The sequence below is a fragment of the Anguilla anguilla genome, chromosome 18, assembly GCF_013347855.1.
Source record: "Anguilla anguilla isolate fAngAng1 chromosome 18, fAngAng1.pri, whole genome shotgun sequence".
Taxonomy (NCBI): Eukaryota; Metazoa; Chordata; class Actinopteri; order Anguilliformes; family Anguillidae; genus Anguilla; species Anguilla anguilla.
In genome coordinates, this window is record NC_049218.1 from 24,852,198 (window position 1) to 24,867,820 (window position 15,623).

At 49.4% G+C, this 15,623-nt stretch overlaps 1 protein-coding gene across 1 annotated transcript in view; it reads right to left on the reverse strand.

Moving 5' to 3' along the window:
* lmbrd1 (LMBR1 domain containing 1) overlaps positions 1 to 15,623 on the reverse strand; it is an 80,441-nt gene that overhangs the window by 15,766 nt on the left and 49,052 nt on the right. Inside the window, exons 10-14 of the mRNA XM_035400760.1 lie at positions 15,377 to 15,441; positions 13,692 to 13,794; positions 11,796 to 11,900; positions 11,148 to 11,297; positions 10,715 to 10,781 (exon numbers count right to left, since the gene is read on the reverse strand). Coding sequence (XP_035256651.1) covers positions 10,715 to 10,781; positions 11,148 to 11,297; positions 11,796 to 11,900; positions 13,692 to 13,794; positions 15,377 to 15,441 — 490 coding nt within the window. The remainder of the gene's footprint in view (positions 1 to 10,714; positions 10,782 to 11,147; positions 11,298 to 11,795; positions 11,901 to 13,691; positions 13,795 to 15,376; positions 15,442 to 15,623) is intronic.

Sequence of the window (15,623 nt, forward strand, 5' to 3'; positions counted from 1 at the left end):
GCAGGTCACACAGGATTCCGCACTAGTTCACCATGCCATGGATAATGGTCACTGGTGTTTAATCTCACTGGAATTTAACAGGTGGGATATCTTCTTGGAAGTTTTTCCATGCAGTGTCGATTACACGTGGCAAGGTCCGGGCATGATGCTGGACAACGGGGCACATCCATGCAACGGAACAGTGCCTTAACAGGATGAGCCACCCAGCAGCTCCAGCCATTGGCACGATGGGCGAGGTAACTGCAGGAACGTCTTCATCAGTGCAGATACGCAAACTTCACCACTTCCTGACCTCGTTCATTTACTGCACGGGCTGTTCCTAAACCAACACCACTCTCTCTCATGCTTCTGCTGTGAGGCATATATAAAACTCGATACTTTGCAGAAGACAATAATAAACTCTAACAATGTTGTTTTTACTTTCATTTTTATTGCAAGTAATGTTGTGTGTTTATTTGGTCTCTGTTTGAAATAAATACGCTAGAACACGCTATTCCTAGTAGAATCAGAACATCTCCCCACAATCTTTGGTACCCTTTGACTTTTTAAAAGTCCTAGCATAACAATTGGCAGGCCCTGTCGACTTGTCGACAAGAATATTCATGAAAGACAGAAGAGATGATCTTCAGTAGTAAGCGGAGGAGCTCAGCTGAGAGATGACCTCGTAGTCAGACACTGTCCCCCTGGGCACTGCACCTCGATTCTCGTCTGCTTATATAAAAAAGCCCCGCCCCCCCCCCCCATCCCGCCCATCTCCCCCCCCCCCTTCCCTCAATGGCATGCGTGAGAGAAAGGGAAAATGTCATCATCGTCACATACGGACCTGAGATGAAGGCACTGTCTACGATTCAGCCGAAAGAGAAGAATGCCCACTCTATTATTAATTTTCCATTTGCGGCTGCAGAAATGCGACTCGCTGGAGACTTGCTGGGCGGTAGCCATGGCAACAAGCTTACACTCTCCAGAAACAAAAGATCCACCGAGCCCGGACCGAACACGGACCAAAACAATACTTGCTGGGCAGAGGTGCAGAGATTTGGATATTTCACTGCCTAAATAAAAATAAATAGACAAGCAAAAGGAGATGAAGCCAATGGCTTTCACAGATTAAAATTGGAGTCATGCTAAGATACTAGCCTTTTCGGAACAGGCAAAAATAAATACTGTTCCAAAGCAAATTAATCCATTTGCTTTCAGTATTTCCAATAAACATTATGAGTTCCTATAATCATCCTGCAAAAAAAAATGGAAAACGGATCTTGGATGTCAACGCGAGTCCAGTGCGTCATAGCCTAGCACCTGTTCAGCGTGTCAGACAGACCTTTCCCTTCAAACTAATCAGCTGAAAGCCTCGGCGTTATTAATTACATCAGCGCGCTTAAAAGACAAATCCGCGAGGCTCGGTACGTGCAGAAGCGGCTCTGCTTAATCGCTGTGCCTCGCTGTGCAGTGGACGCGGGCCGGATCTGAACCGGCAACCTCCCCCTTCGCCGCAGCGACGCACGTGCGGCGCCCGGGAGAGAGCCGACGCAGAGGGGGATCTGGCTGCGGTACGGAGCGATGGAGCTTGGGCCCCGCCCACCGCCCCCGAAACGGAGCGGGAGAGGGCGCAGAGAGCGTCTGCCGCTCGCCGGTTTCCGGGGGCAACCCCGCCCCCGTCGCATGTGTTCTCCCCGTGTGCCACTTCCTCCCTCTCCTCCTCCTCCTCCTCCTCCTTGCCGTCAGCCAAGCGACAGGCCGTGAGTCCGAGCGCAGGGGAGACTCCGTGTGACCGGCGCTGAGCCCGGGGGAGCGGGAATGAGAGCGCTGGCGCCCTCTCCTGGTCGCGCCTCCGCCCACGCGGTGATAGGGGCAGACTGCGCTTCTCCCAGCCCAGCCGCGGCGGCCAGCATCGGCCCGACCGGGCCGGCGCACACCTACGCCACACACCGCGCCTGTTCACTACCGCTACGCGCTGGCCTGGGATCAGCAGTGTGTGTGTGTGTGTGTGCGCGTATGTGCGCGTGTGTGTGTGTGTGTCTGTGTATGTGTGTGTGTGTATGTGTGTGTGTCTCTGTCTGTACATGTGTCTGTGTATGTGTGTGTGTGTGTGTGTCTCTGTCTGTACGTGTGTATGTGTGTGTGTGTGTGTGTCTCTGTCTGTACGTGTGTCTGTGTATGTGTCTGCAGATTCAGCCTCAGTGGCCTGGTCACACGCTGCAAGCCTAGCTCTCTGATGCAGACTTTACTGCCTCTGATCTTTCAAAAGCGCAAATCAATCGACTGTGGCTTCCTGCATGCCCCGGAGCACCCCCGGTCAGACTCCCCCATTAGCCCCCCCGTATGGTCGGGAAGAACAAGTGGAGGGGGGGCGAGATTCCATCTGCCTCCAGCCCCACCCCGCAGACTGTGAAAGAGCGCTATCGTTTTCTAAAAAATCTGCACTGATATTCATTTATTTTTTGTAGCACTGTGAGAGCTAGCCGACAGCCAACCTTCATCTGATATGAGATTACAGCAGTGCAGCGAACTACACAGATGCGCTGTGTGCGTTTGTGTGGCAGTGCCTGCTATGGGCGTGACATGTTAGCCTCCGTGCGCGTACAAAACCAACGCACACTATTTTTCAGTGTCCTATTAGGCGAAAGCTACTGGCGTCTACTGTTCCGTCCTGGGCACGCAAGCGGAACCGGAGTAGATAACGAGCCGGATCCAGAGTACGCGCCAGGCGCCGCGGGCCATTAGCCCGTCAGGCCAGGGCCTCGTTAGGCCGCGAAGGCCGCGGACCGGTAGCCTTAGCGTGCGCTAGCGCCCCGCAGGCTACGCCGCCTGCGGCGAAGGCCTCCGCTCCGCTCTCATTAATCAGAGCGCGCGGGAGCCGCTACGCAGCTCAACGCCCCGCGCGAACGCAGCCTCCACGAGCCGGATGGCGGTTAGCGCTCAAACAACAGGCTGCATCTTCACGCACAAGCATTTATAAACAGTCCCAGGTCCAGCTGATGCAATCTTTTTGACAGCTTTTTTTTTTTCCAGATAAACCTGGAGGAAGCACAAAATTCATTTGAAGTACCTGCACTGAAATTAACCTTTCTGCAATAAATACAATTAAAAGTGAAAACAGAGATCTAGCACCGTCATTTAACCGGGGTGGTACTCATTTTAAGATCGGTATATAGATAAACAACAACAACAACACAGGTTTTTTTTGCAAACAGTGGGTGTAATTTCACACTACCGGACCAATTAGACAAATTACAGATCAAACTTTTTAATCAGACGCGATACGCTTAATTAACCAGCAAGCGCTTCTGGAAGTCTTTAGGCCAGATTTACCAAGGAAACCGTCGCAGCGCTAAAAAACAAAAAAAACATACGCTATACTGTGGCTCTGCTGGAGTCGCAGATACTGAAACATTAATGGCTGTTAATTAATTAATGATTTATCGAGACCGGCTCTATTGATGCAATCCAATAAATTAAATGCCCTCATTCGCAAATTTTGCGCTAGGACACTCCCATAAAAAAGGGTCAGGAACAATATGGGACGCTAACACGTCCAGATTACAAGGCGCTAAGAAATGGGTACGAAGCAACCAGGCCCAAGTATCGAGGGAACCACAAAAAAGAACCTTATATTCGCTGATTAGGACATGCAGGTAATGGTCAACAAGGTACAGCTTCACAAACGTCGTATTATCGCATTGAAATACAACTATGCTATAATGGACTGACATCACATACAAAATAAATAGATCAGGTATAAAGAAACAAACGGCAGAGGGTGTAAAGAAAAGATGGCATGATATAAGGCGGTGTAAAAAAATAATAAAAACTTTATGAGGGTAAAAGACACAGGTGGTGGTCACGCTGATGAATACTTGCTATTGGGCGTTCCCATCTCAGGCACCTGTGGCCAGAACGGAGCCGAGTTGTGTGCCGTTCACAAATAGGGGGGTAAACTGCTGTGGTCCTGCTCACATGATTAAGAGGGCGTCTTTTTGCCGCACGCGTGCACACACACACACACACACTCAGTGACAGAGTGGTGCAATATCAGCGGTCTATGTTAAAAAATCTTTTCCAAGGAGCTCATGTGCTCCTAAGATGAAGAATTTAGGAGGACGCTAATGCACCCCAATTAGCAGATGCGCTCCCAAATGATTTCTCCAGCGAGCACACATCCATTTACAGGAAGCAAATGCTCCTGAAATGGAAGCGCTGTCCAGCCCTGAATACGCAGGACTGTCGCACGCTCACACACACATGCATGCACACACACACACAAACACACACACACGCACGCGTGCACGCGCACACACACTCGCACACACACACACGCACGCGCACACAAACACACGCACACACACACACACGCACACACGCGCACACACACACACACACACACACACAGCTAGTCATGCAGCACTGCGGACTGCTCAGCGTTCAGGCTGTCCAGGCCCGCTGCGAGTGCAGATCCAGGCTCATCAGTGTCACTCAAACAGTCTCGAGGTCTGCGACTCGAACCATCAGGAAGCCCGCGCGTGGCGCACCGGCGGAGAGCCGCGTCTGATTCCGCTCAGTCCAGAGATGTCAAGGTGAGAAGTGGCGTCAGCGGCGCCTAGCAACCGGCCTCACTTTGGGCGAGACGACCGCCATTACTGCGTCTCGCAGAGAGCGAAATGACTAACGCTCTGACTCACTCCGAGGCAGAAATCACCAGTCACGTCCTTCACAGAGGGGTCCATAAAAGACCTGTTAATATCGGTTATACACTCCAAACCCCCTGGTTTCACTCCCTCAGTGAATATATACCCGACTGCAACTCCAGTGGATCAACATAAAGAAAAGACACTCAAACTAAAAATGCGCTCGCATTCCTGCAACATAAAACACACACACACGCTCGCGTCTCCGGTCCTGTGAGCACGCCTTCATACGCCAACCGCTAAAACTCAAACGAGCCGCCATCACTGGCAAAACAAGCACGCTCACATACCCACGGCTGTAACACAAAAACACACAAAGCCGTCCCACTGAAACACAAGCATCACTGGCCCAGTAAACAAAAACACACACTCACATCCTGACTGCCAAAGAGACAGGCTGACACCTCTGGCCCTGTAACAATATATGCCAATATTGCACAAATATCCTAGGTCCCAAAAAGAGAGTGAAAGTATCACATGCATGTGTGTATATGGGTTATTTACTGCATGACCATCCCTCTGTTTGTGCCACACCTGGTGTTTTGTTGCCAAAATGCTCTAGTTTTGTCTATTTTATCTGACCATAAAATGCTGTTCCGGTCAAAGTTCCAAGGACATTCAAACTCCAGGCGCTTAAGTTTGTGTCTAGATGACTTTCTTCTGGCAGGCCTACCTGTTGTCATGGAGGTGGTGTCTAACTGTTGTTTTGGCGACCCCAAGATGTAACCAATGTCAAATTTTAACAACTGACTAATCCTCTACACTGTGGGTGGGTCGAAACACACCAGCGACCTCTTCCAGGTAGGGTCATCACAGTTTGAATTATTTTACACATTTTCATTATTTCCCTAACCAAGTAATATGGGTATTTATAGGTGTTTTTTTTTTAAATAAATAGCCTGATTTATAAAGATCAAAGACCTTTTCATTTGCGTGTTCTCTAACCTTCCCCATGTTGATGGATGACTAAGGGAGTTCGGCTTCCGTTTCACTCCGTATTCATGCCATAATGAAACAGAAGGTCAGGGATGACCATTCAAAACTAAAGTCCCCAAAGACTCGAGTGAAGTTTAAAAAAGAAATAAAATAAAATACAGTAAAGTTAAATATGAAAGGCAATATGCTTCTATTAGATTTTGTATGCTCAAAAGATTTTCTAGGGGTGCCAATAATTGTGACAAACATGTTTTTTTTTCTATGAACCATTTTAGTTCAGTTAAAGGTGAGATTTCCTTTATATTACGAGTGAGCGATCAAGCGGATAAACAACGTTGCCATTTCACAGCTGTTGTTGCTCATCTTCACCACAGGGGGCAGCAGTAATGGAGGACAGTATATCTAACCCAGTACGGCCTCGCGTGGCAGCCGGTTCTCCCGGTGGCGACGCGGTGTTTTACAAACGGCCGGTGCGGAGGGCGGGACGGATTGAGAGGCCGCGATGTTTGGCACGGGCCGCAGCAGCGGAGGCGGAAATGGATGGAAGGTTCCGGAGCGGCCCGGAGAGAGAGACGTCCGCGCGGCACGTTCGAGACTTTCTCCAAGAAATTGGACATGGGGAAAACCCAAAGGGCCGACTCTCTGAACACCACAACAGCCACAACAGAACCAAAGGAGTTTCATTACGTTAGCCGCTAACTTTCTGAAATATTCTGTCGTGCCTACCATTACAGACCAGTTTATTTATTTACTTACTTATTACTATTACTTACAATGCATAATACAAAAACAAGAAGACTAATTAGTAAAACTGTGATCAGTAACTAGGGTTTGAACTATAGTTTCAATGTACTGGGTAGACTGATGTCACAACCAGTAACACACCATTTGTATTGCAGGCACTCGCCATGAAAACAGTTGATTCATGCGAGCAGGCCCTGCATATTTCTTTTAAAATAGTTATGATTTATGACGTTCTGTCTTTTCGCGCCGGGTGCGAATTTGTTTTTCATAGGTGCACCTGTGAGCCACACGCGGTCTTATTGTGATAAATTTGGCAATATTTCACAGAGTGATGGCCTTTCGTCTGATCTAAAATATGGGCCCTGATCATAACTAGGTTGCTATGACAGTAACACCAATGGTGGATGCTGTTTTTCTGAATTCTGTCAAGTGAGCAATAAAGGCAAACTCAGGGCCGGTGCACTATGATCAATGATGGATCCAGACACACTGAAATGGAGCCAAGTTAGAGACCAGCGATTTCAGAACATAAACAGCAATAAAAGCAGACAGTCAACTCAACCAATGAGAGCGTTTCATTGTCCACGGCTTTGCAGTTTTATTGGCCTTCTTTGCTGTTAGATTGAACTGCTAGCCAGTTATGCTAGCCACACAGCCTGACAAATAAGCACGGAACAACCTAATGGCCAAACAGGTAGAGACCCACTGCACAGACTGTGATCGATAACATAGCTGTCAGGTAATACATCCTGAAGTGGTTCCATTAGCTAGTTCTTAGATTACATTACATAAGAGGCATTTAGCAGACGTTCTTATCCACATGTTGCAGGAGAGATTCACCAGGCCAGGCTACATTCCTCCGGTCTTCAATCATCCAGTTTTGGTAATAACATGCCAACTGTAGCCTCATCTTCCTGTTCTTAGCTGACAGGAGTGGAACCTGGCGTGGTCTTCTGCTGCTGTAGCCAGTTCTCTTCAACATAAACAGCCGTGAGCATTTGTGGCCGTTCTGTTAGCTGGAACGAACCTAGTAGTGCATGAAAATCCCAGGAGGGCAGCTGTTTCTAAGATGCTAGCTCCTCCATTTCTGGCAGCGACAATCATACCAGTCAGATTCGCGTAGATCATGTGTCATGTCCATTCTATTACGTGGTAGAACAACAAATAAACCTCTTTAAACACCATGTCAGCTAGCTAAGGCAGCTTTGACTTGTGAAGTCAACAAACCTGCTGCAGCATTTCATGAATGCACGGGTATACTGTTGACATGACTAGTGGATTCAATTGGATTTGGTACCTGTCACTGTCAATTCCTAGCCCTAAGAAAGACTCATATACAGACGCAGCTCTCTTTCACTCGAACACACATTCACACACACACACACACACACACACAGAAAAAAAAGATCCTCATATTGGCAGACAAAAGGCCAGCTCTGTCTCCCACAAACAGAACTGTTCACTCTGACTCACTGCTTTAATTATCTATTAATGGCAATTAGCTACTATTTTAAATTTCACGACTTTCAGTCCCCTGAGCTACGAAAGAGCGCCCTCCTCAGGCCAGACTCTCCTCTCAAAGTCTCCCGCTTCGTCAAGCCCAGCAACAACGATTCCCTCCTTTTCATTGTCATTCTATTCGCCATGTGACTCCATAACATTTCAGGCGTCTCTGGGAAAAAAAGCCCATTTTACAGTCTGAGAACCAAATGCGCCGTTTAAAGTATTAACAATCGCGGACTATAAAACCGCGCGGCGTCTGGACAGGCGACTTTCGCGCAAGCGCTCGGATTGATGGGCCGACGCGATGAGATTAGAGGGCTCCAGTGGAACTTCTGTGCTCCCTTTTAGTTTCAGACCACAGGCAAGCCAACAAAGGAAATTGCATTTTAGAAAGCAAAGAAGTAAAAGTTTTATGTACTGGCTGCCTGTTAGAAGCTGGAACTCCAAACCTCATAAAGGCGAATTTATTGGCCTAAGAGTTTTGGCTGTACCCATCCAAAAAATAAAAAATAAAAAATAACACTGATTTGAATCAGAACCTCTTAAATCTGAAATAAATAAATAACCAAACAATGGTGGCTCTACAATGTAATAATGGCAAGGACCCCATGGAACTCGTCGAGTCTTTTAAGATTAGAGACACAGGAACACTACATCACAGATCGTATCAGTCTCCTCTGTCACAGGACCCAATCATTGCTGTGCATGTGTGTGTGCATGTGCATGTGTATATGCATGTGTATATGCATGTGCTCGTGCATGAGCATGTGTATGTGTATGTGCATGTGCACGTGAATGTGCATGAACATGAGCATGTGCATGTGTATATGCATGTATATGTGCATGTGGATGTGGATGTGCATGTGGATGTCGATGTGGATGTGCATTCACTGCTTTTTCTGACTGGTCCACGGGGAAGTTCAGCCATCACCGGTCCACCAGCACCAACTCTGTATTCTGAGGGGGTCTTCTACCCAAACGCTGAGGTGCTCACTGAAACAAAAGCACCATTTGCGTACAAATACACGGTGGACTGGAAACCCACTGCAGTGCGACCACAGAACCTGGCAACAAATGCACGGTGACAATTAACCTTGCAAGCGGCCATTATTCCATCCCACGTTGAGCAGCTTAATTAGCTTCCAACCATTTTGCCGTTCGCATTTAACACTTTATTTTGATTCGGTCAGTCATGGGCAAGGGCTCATCATCATAGCGCTCCACAGCAAAGCACCACGACCGGCTCATAACACTGAGTCACGGATGGCTCCGCCCACTCCGGGGTTAATTAAGTCTCCCATCATTACCGTCGTTAGCGGTTAGCAGGTGTCCTCCACCAGCGCTACGCTGCTCACTTCGTTATGGGTGTGTGAGGTATGCAATTCATTTGGACACACACACACACACACACTGGCACACGCACACACGCAGTGTCTGCTAGCCAGACACATAAGCGCCCGCTGATTATATGAACATAATAATGTCTGGAGATGAGGACAGCCCATCTCGGCCTGCCAATGAGCCAGACAGCACTCAGAACCGAGTCAAGCCTGAAGACCACACCCCAACGGCCTCAACCTCCAGCGCAGCCAATGCCCCGGAAAGATAATCTACGTATGCACTACCAGCTCTCAATGTGAGGAACAAGATTCCTCATCATCCTCTGCAGCACTTTGACCAAGTTCCACCTAACCCCAATAGTGATGCTGACAGATTTCACCTTGGACTACTTTTTTTGAGTCCACTATGCTAATGTCTTTTAAAAATGTAAAATGTTAATCAAAAGCCCACTGGACCTTTGATGTTCCATTCCCCCTCAGCTAGGGCCTACCCCTCCCTAAAAATGCATATGCGCGCACACACACACACACACCCATACACACAACAAACACACACACAAGCGAACACACACGCATACACGTGTACACACTCCCACACGCACACACACGCACAGCCACATACGGACAGACACACACACACACACACACACATGCGCACATACACATACACACACACACACACACACACACACACGCACACGCACACACACGCACACACACACGCCTGGTCTCACATTACACTGCCCTTCTTCATCACCACTCAGCAGCTTTTCCTGGCGGATAAAAGCCCTGTCAGCGCTAAGCCGCTAGGCCCCGCGCTACGCCACTCATCCCCGCCCTTTCGGAACCCCGTTCAGACACAGGATATCGGGCAGATGAATAAGTAATGGGCGCGCGGAGCCCTAGCACGTTAGCACGTTAGCACGTTAGCGCTCGGGCGGCTATCGTGCTGTAATAACCGCCGACGCCCTGAGAGCGAGAGGCCCCAGCCGCGCGTGAGTAAAAGCTCAGGATTAATATTGATTTGCGGCGTAAATAATGAATGAGGAGGGGAATTACAAAGAATTTCGTTGTTGTACAGGAGTACTGACGCCCCACATACTGGGGTGTGGGGGGGGGGGGGGGGGGGGGGAGAATTCACGCCTGCGAGACAGCGAAGCACCAACCTGTGGAATTCGGAAGCGGAGCTGATCTGGACGGACAGGTGGGTGGAAATAGGTTCTGGCGGGTTTGGAAATGCCTGCCTGTTTTTGAAGGTCACGCTCTGTCTTCTCTTCTGGCTATAATGTTCTTTACCAGAGCCCAGACTGGATATGTCAGAAGGCGTTTGCAGCAAAACCGTTTGTCCTAATCGTGGTCTGGGTGTACGTGCAGCTAGACAGCGAGTGTGCGATGGGCACGCGGCTGTACGTATGTACAGTCACAGGGTGTGTGACGGCTGAACGTCTACATGAACTGGAAGGTGTGTGCTGGTGCAGGAGGGTGTATTTTTAAACTGCGTCTTACCTGTGGGGGCGTCGGCGTCGCAGATCCTGGCATTCACCACGGTGTCGTTCCCCTCCCCCGCTTTGCTCTGACCAAACACAGATCGACATTCAGGGGTCAGGATCAGCGAAAACCATCCCTGAGCAATGGGCTTCATTCAAAGTGCATGGTATTATTTTACCACTGTTTCTAACAAATATTCCTTTGAAAGTTGTCACATCAAGAATTGTAAAGTATAGCTTCCGGGGAGGGTTGCTCATCTCATCTGAAAAAAAATAAATTCCAGGAGATTTACCATCCTGTAGGTTCTAAGGGTAATGGTAAGGCCCAAGCTGGGAATCAAATCCACAAACTTTACACCCCCCAGACTGGTGTGTGCTCTGTAATGACAAAGAGAAACCCCAACGCACCACCCAAAAAATAAAAAAAAAAACTTCCTGAAAGCGATCCTCACCGGCAGGATGTACTTCTGGCTTCCGTACATGACGTACTGCGGCGCCAGGCTGTAGATCACGTAGCTGGTGTGCAGGACGATGAGGAGGAGGATCATGCAGAGGAAGAGCAGGGCCTGCGGGCGGGTCCGTCTGGGGCGGATCTTGTACAGCTGTCAGGGCGACAGAGGGGGAGCGAGGGGGGGGGGGAAGCTTTATTCCATCAAGAGGTCCTTCAAAACAAAAGCGCACAAACATGTCTGGTCATGCGGGTGGGTACGACCCCCCCCCCCCAGCCAAAGTGCCCGCTACACGGGGTCGCGACCCGGAGACACGGGCCGTAATGGGTGTGAGAGTCCGAGGGGGGGGGGACTCGACCGGCGCGGCTTTTCCAGGGTCTCGTTGCTGGGCGGTACAGCCCCATGGTTAATTATGCAAGAGCGCGGCTGGAGTCCACCACCCCAGTGACCTGCCCCGCAGAACGCTCGACCGCTACAGTCGCATCGCACGCAAATGCACCAACTCAGCAGGTGGACTGGGGCGGGGGGTGGGGGGGTGGTCATGGGAACGCTACACGAAAGGGGCGGGCCCATAGGCGCGAGGCAGCCCTACCGAATCGAGGGAAAAGAAGCGGGGGAAATGAGCGTGTGCGAGGCTGCCCTTATCCTTACCCGGATCCAGAAGAACCATATGCCCATGTTCCTGATGCCGGCCATTGACGTCAACACAAAGTACATGGTTATGACCGTTATCAGGATGTAGTCCAATGGGAACACCTGGGAGACATTGGAAAGAAAGGGAGAGAGCGATGGAAGGATGGAGGGAGGAAGAGAGAGGAGAACGAGAGAGGGAGGGAAGGTGGAGGGGGTGAGAGAGAGAGAGAGAGAGAGGGAGGGTGGAGGGGGTGAGAGAGAGAGAGAGACAGAGAGAGACTGGTGTCAGTTAACAGCACCATTTTCAGCTGGTAAAAATTCACTCTCGTAGGCCCTTTTAAAATGCTGGTTTAACAATGAGAGACCAGACAATGTGGGGGTTAGCGCACTGTGAGTCTAGGTCTCCACCTCCCGGCCTAACCCCGCGTATAATTTAACAGCACCTTTTAATTGATGCAGTGTGCATGTATCGCAACCGGCACGGAGGCGGTGACACAAACGCCACCGAGAAGGTAGCTACGCTAACGCGATTAAAGAAATTTTAGAAAACGGAAGCTTTCCTAAAAACGCAAAAAAAAAAAAAAGTAAAACGAGTCAGTTTGGAGCTGAGACACGGACATGCTTCGGGGAGCACGTGCAGTGGAGCCTCATATGCCACAGTCTGAAGGGGTGCTGGCCCTTTTTTGGTCAGGTGACCCGAAACGCCCGACCCCAGCCGGCACGGGCCAGTTACAGGGAGCGCCGCGAGCTCGCGAACGATAGCCTACGGAGCCGGGATCCGCCGCAGTGGACGAGGCCACGCTTCAGGACCCGGGGCCTCGGACGCCCGATCAATCCCAGGTGGCAAACGGCAATACCTGAACGAACCCACCTGTCAATCACACCTGGGTCTGGGCTTACGACAAAGACGGTAATGAGCCCAGAATACAAATAGCAGCTGTTGGTCAGATTTATGTTTATTACTTTATTTATGGTAATTAGTCACGCCCTGAAGTTGCTGACTTCTGAAAACATGCACTGTAGCACCACAAATGAGGAGTTCAGGCAGCATTTTAATTTTTCTTCGCTACTTTCATTTGATTTTATCTCGCTTAATTGCACACGGTACAAAAAACGTAAACGTGCCCAGAAGTTGAGATATTTATATTTGGTCGTCACACGTCTCTTGCCTCCCTGAGTGAATTTATTAAGTGACAGCGCCCTGGAAGAAGAAGGAAAGTTCTTTGGGGAACTGTTGAAAGTCACGCTCGAAAGGCCCCCCGCCTCCGTGCGAGTGCTTTTGGCTCCCCACCGCCTCTCAGAAATGTTAATGCCCCGCGACTCCGCCAGCTTCCAGCCCATAACTCTCACAACCGCGGGCTGGAGTAGACATGCATTTTCAAAATTAGCAAAAATACAAACTGACCTTTAGATTCCCTCCCCCGTCTTGCGCACAGGACTTTGCTCGTTCTCACAAAATGTGGTGATTAGACGAGGGCCGGAGAGGGACTAAGAACTCCCATTATACACATTTTTTAAAGTTCTCCACTTAATAATCAGCGGAATTAGTGGCCGCCGCCTCTCCTTCCTGCCATTTCGTCAAGAGCTTTCCCGCGCAGATGGGAAGGGGCCGTCTCTCATTTTAACACCGCTAATTTGAGAAGCTAATAGCGCCGCGCGCGAGCGAACTCTAAGTAGGCCCCGTTTTAAAAAACGGCCAGCGTGCGGTAGCCCACGCGTGAGGCCTAACATAACTCCGAGTGTCGGGTTTGGAGCTCGGGACCGAGGAGACGAACAGGAAGGAGACACTGCGTCCTCGCAGATGTAGAGGGGCGTACGCTCTGCTCGGGAAAAAAAACAAAACAGAAACGAAATGCTTCCGGAACATTCCGCCTGGAATTCTAATGACGGAGACGCTGCGTTCGCCGGACTCACGGGCTGCAGGGCCAGCAGGAGCTCGTTCAGGGGGTTGGTGATGTTGGTTCCGAAGACGACGAACCCAGAATTGATCCCGGCTGAGTGCAGGGCCTTGTCCAGGCTGCAGTGGACACAAAGGGAGCAGGGCGTAAAAAACAACGTTCTCAACACATTAAAGCATCAATTTAAACTGCTCCTCGGCTCAGCTAATGCTACACTATGCTAAACCTATAACCCACGCAAGCTCTTCTCCACCATCTCCTCCCTCCACCTCCCTCTCTTCCCTTTCTGGAGATGACCTTCTGGCCTACTCTGAGGGGAAGATGGCACGTATCCGAAACCCCTTCACTCATCCAGCGATCCTCCCTACTCCCCAGGGCAAATCCACTGCTAGGCTGTTTCGCTAGACTCTCAAGCATTCCAACTCATGAGCACTCATAGTGCAACCACTTGTCCACTGGACCCCATTCCATCTACAGTGCTCCTTGACCCTCATCGGTCTAGCATTCAACCCCGGACACTCAACAGACACGGCAGTGACTCATCCCTCTCCTCCTAGACCTGTATGCAGCATTCAACATGGCCAACCACAAACTACTCATCTCCACTTTGGCTGAGATGGACATTTGGCTGAGACTGGGACTGCCCTCTCTTGGTTTTTCCCATGTACTGTCATGGTCTGAAGACGCATCTCTTCAGACTGTATCTGGACTAACTGTCGCTACTCTGCAGGGCACTCCCTAAGGGCAATCTAGGATCGCTCTCACCACTTGTATCCTAATTTGTTCCTGTTGCACTGTCAAGTTACACTTGTACCTCCATCCAGCACTTAAATTGCACTTGTATCGTTATCTTGGTGTTGTAGCTTGTCATGCCAACTAGTTTGACTTACCATAACTTTCTGACCTAGCCTATGCTTACTGTGTGAACTGGACTTAATGTGTTCATGGCTATGAATATTAGGCTGTGAGTATTGTACCTTATTGGAACCGTGTTTTTTAGCTGATCCAATGACCTTAGATATGCACTTATTGTACATTGCTTTGGATAAAAGCGTCTGCCAAATAAATATAACGTAATGTAAAACTATATCCCCTAATACATTCGCTTCCTCATATCACGATATTCTCTATTTCTCTCTTGCATCTAAGCTCATGCTGTAAAACTGTGTATTGACCTCCACCATCGGCGTCCACCGCTAGCCTAAACCTGCATGTGCGCGCTTACGTAAATCTCTCTCTCTTCAAGAGAGCGGCAGCTAAAAGCCCGAACGCACACGTAAATGGAACTTTAAGTACTGTGGCGTCGTGCATGAAAACAGAGAGAAAAAAAATTCTACTTCTAGGCCAATTAAATACAGCACAGGGCAAGACCTTGGGAAACAGGGAGGAAAAAAAAAAGCCATGGGTGGATTAGAGAGGATGAACTAATGTGCACTACATTATAAATGCGATTATGCCCAGCTGTGTTTCCTGGAGGAAAAAACTCAGCCGAACAGCAATTTTGGCTGCGGCGCACGCCGGGACGCTTCCTGTGTGACTCATTTGTCATTGGTGATGTCTGCAGGAGAACATTCCAGCACATTTGCTTTAAGTCTGTAGGGGGGCGGGGCCACTGCAGAACACCGCATAGCAGGTGCCGCTGAAGTCTTTTTTTTTTTTCTTTTTTTTTCTTTTTTTTTTCCCCGGCAGGAAGGAACTTACTTTGAGATGAACAGGGCCACGGTGAAGAGGACGGCGACCAGGATGAAGAAAATTCCCATTACAATCTGAGGGGGCGGAGACAAAGAGACATGTCAGTCAGCAAAGAAAATGGGTGGGGCTTACAAATCACCAGGACATGTGATGTCACAGAGGAGTCCACTTAGCTCATGAGGTAAAGCTCCATCACATGACCTGGTTGATTTTAACCCCTGATGGACAGTAGATGTGTGACACCCCCCCCCCCCCC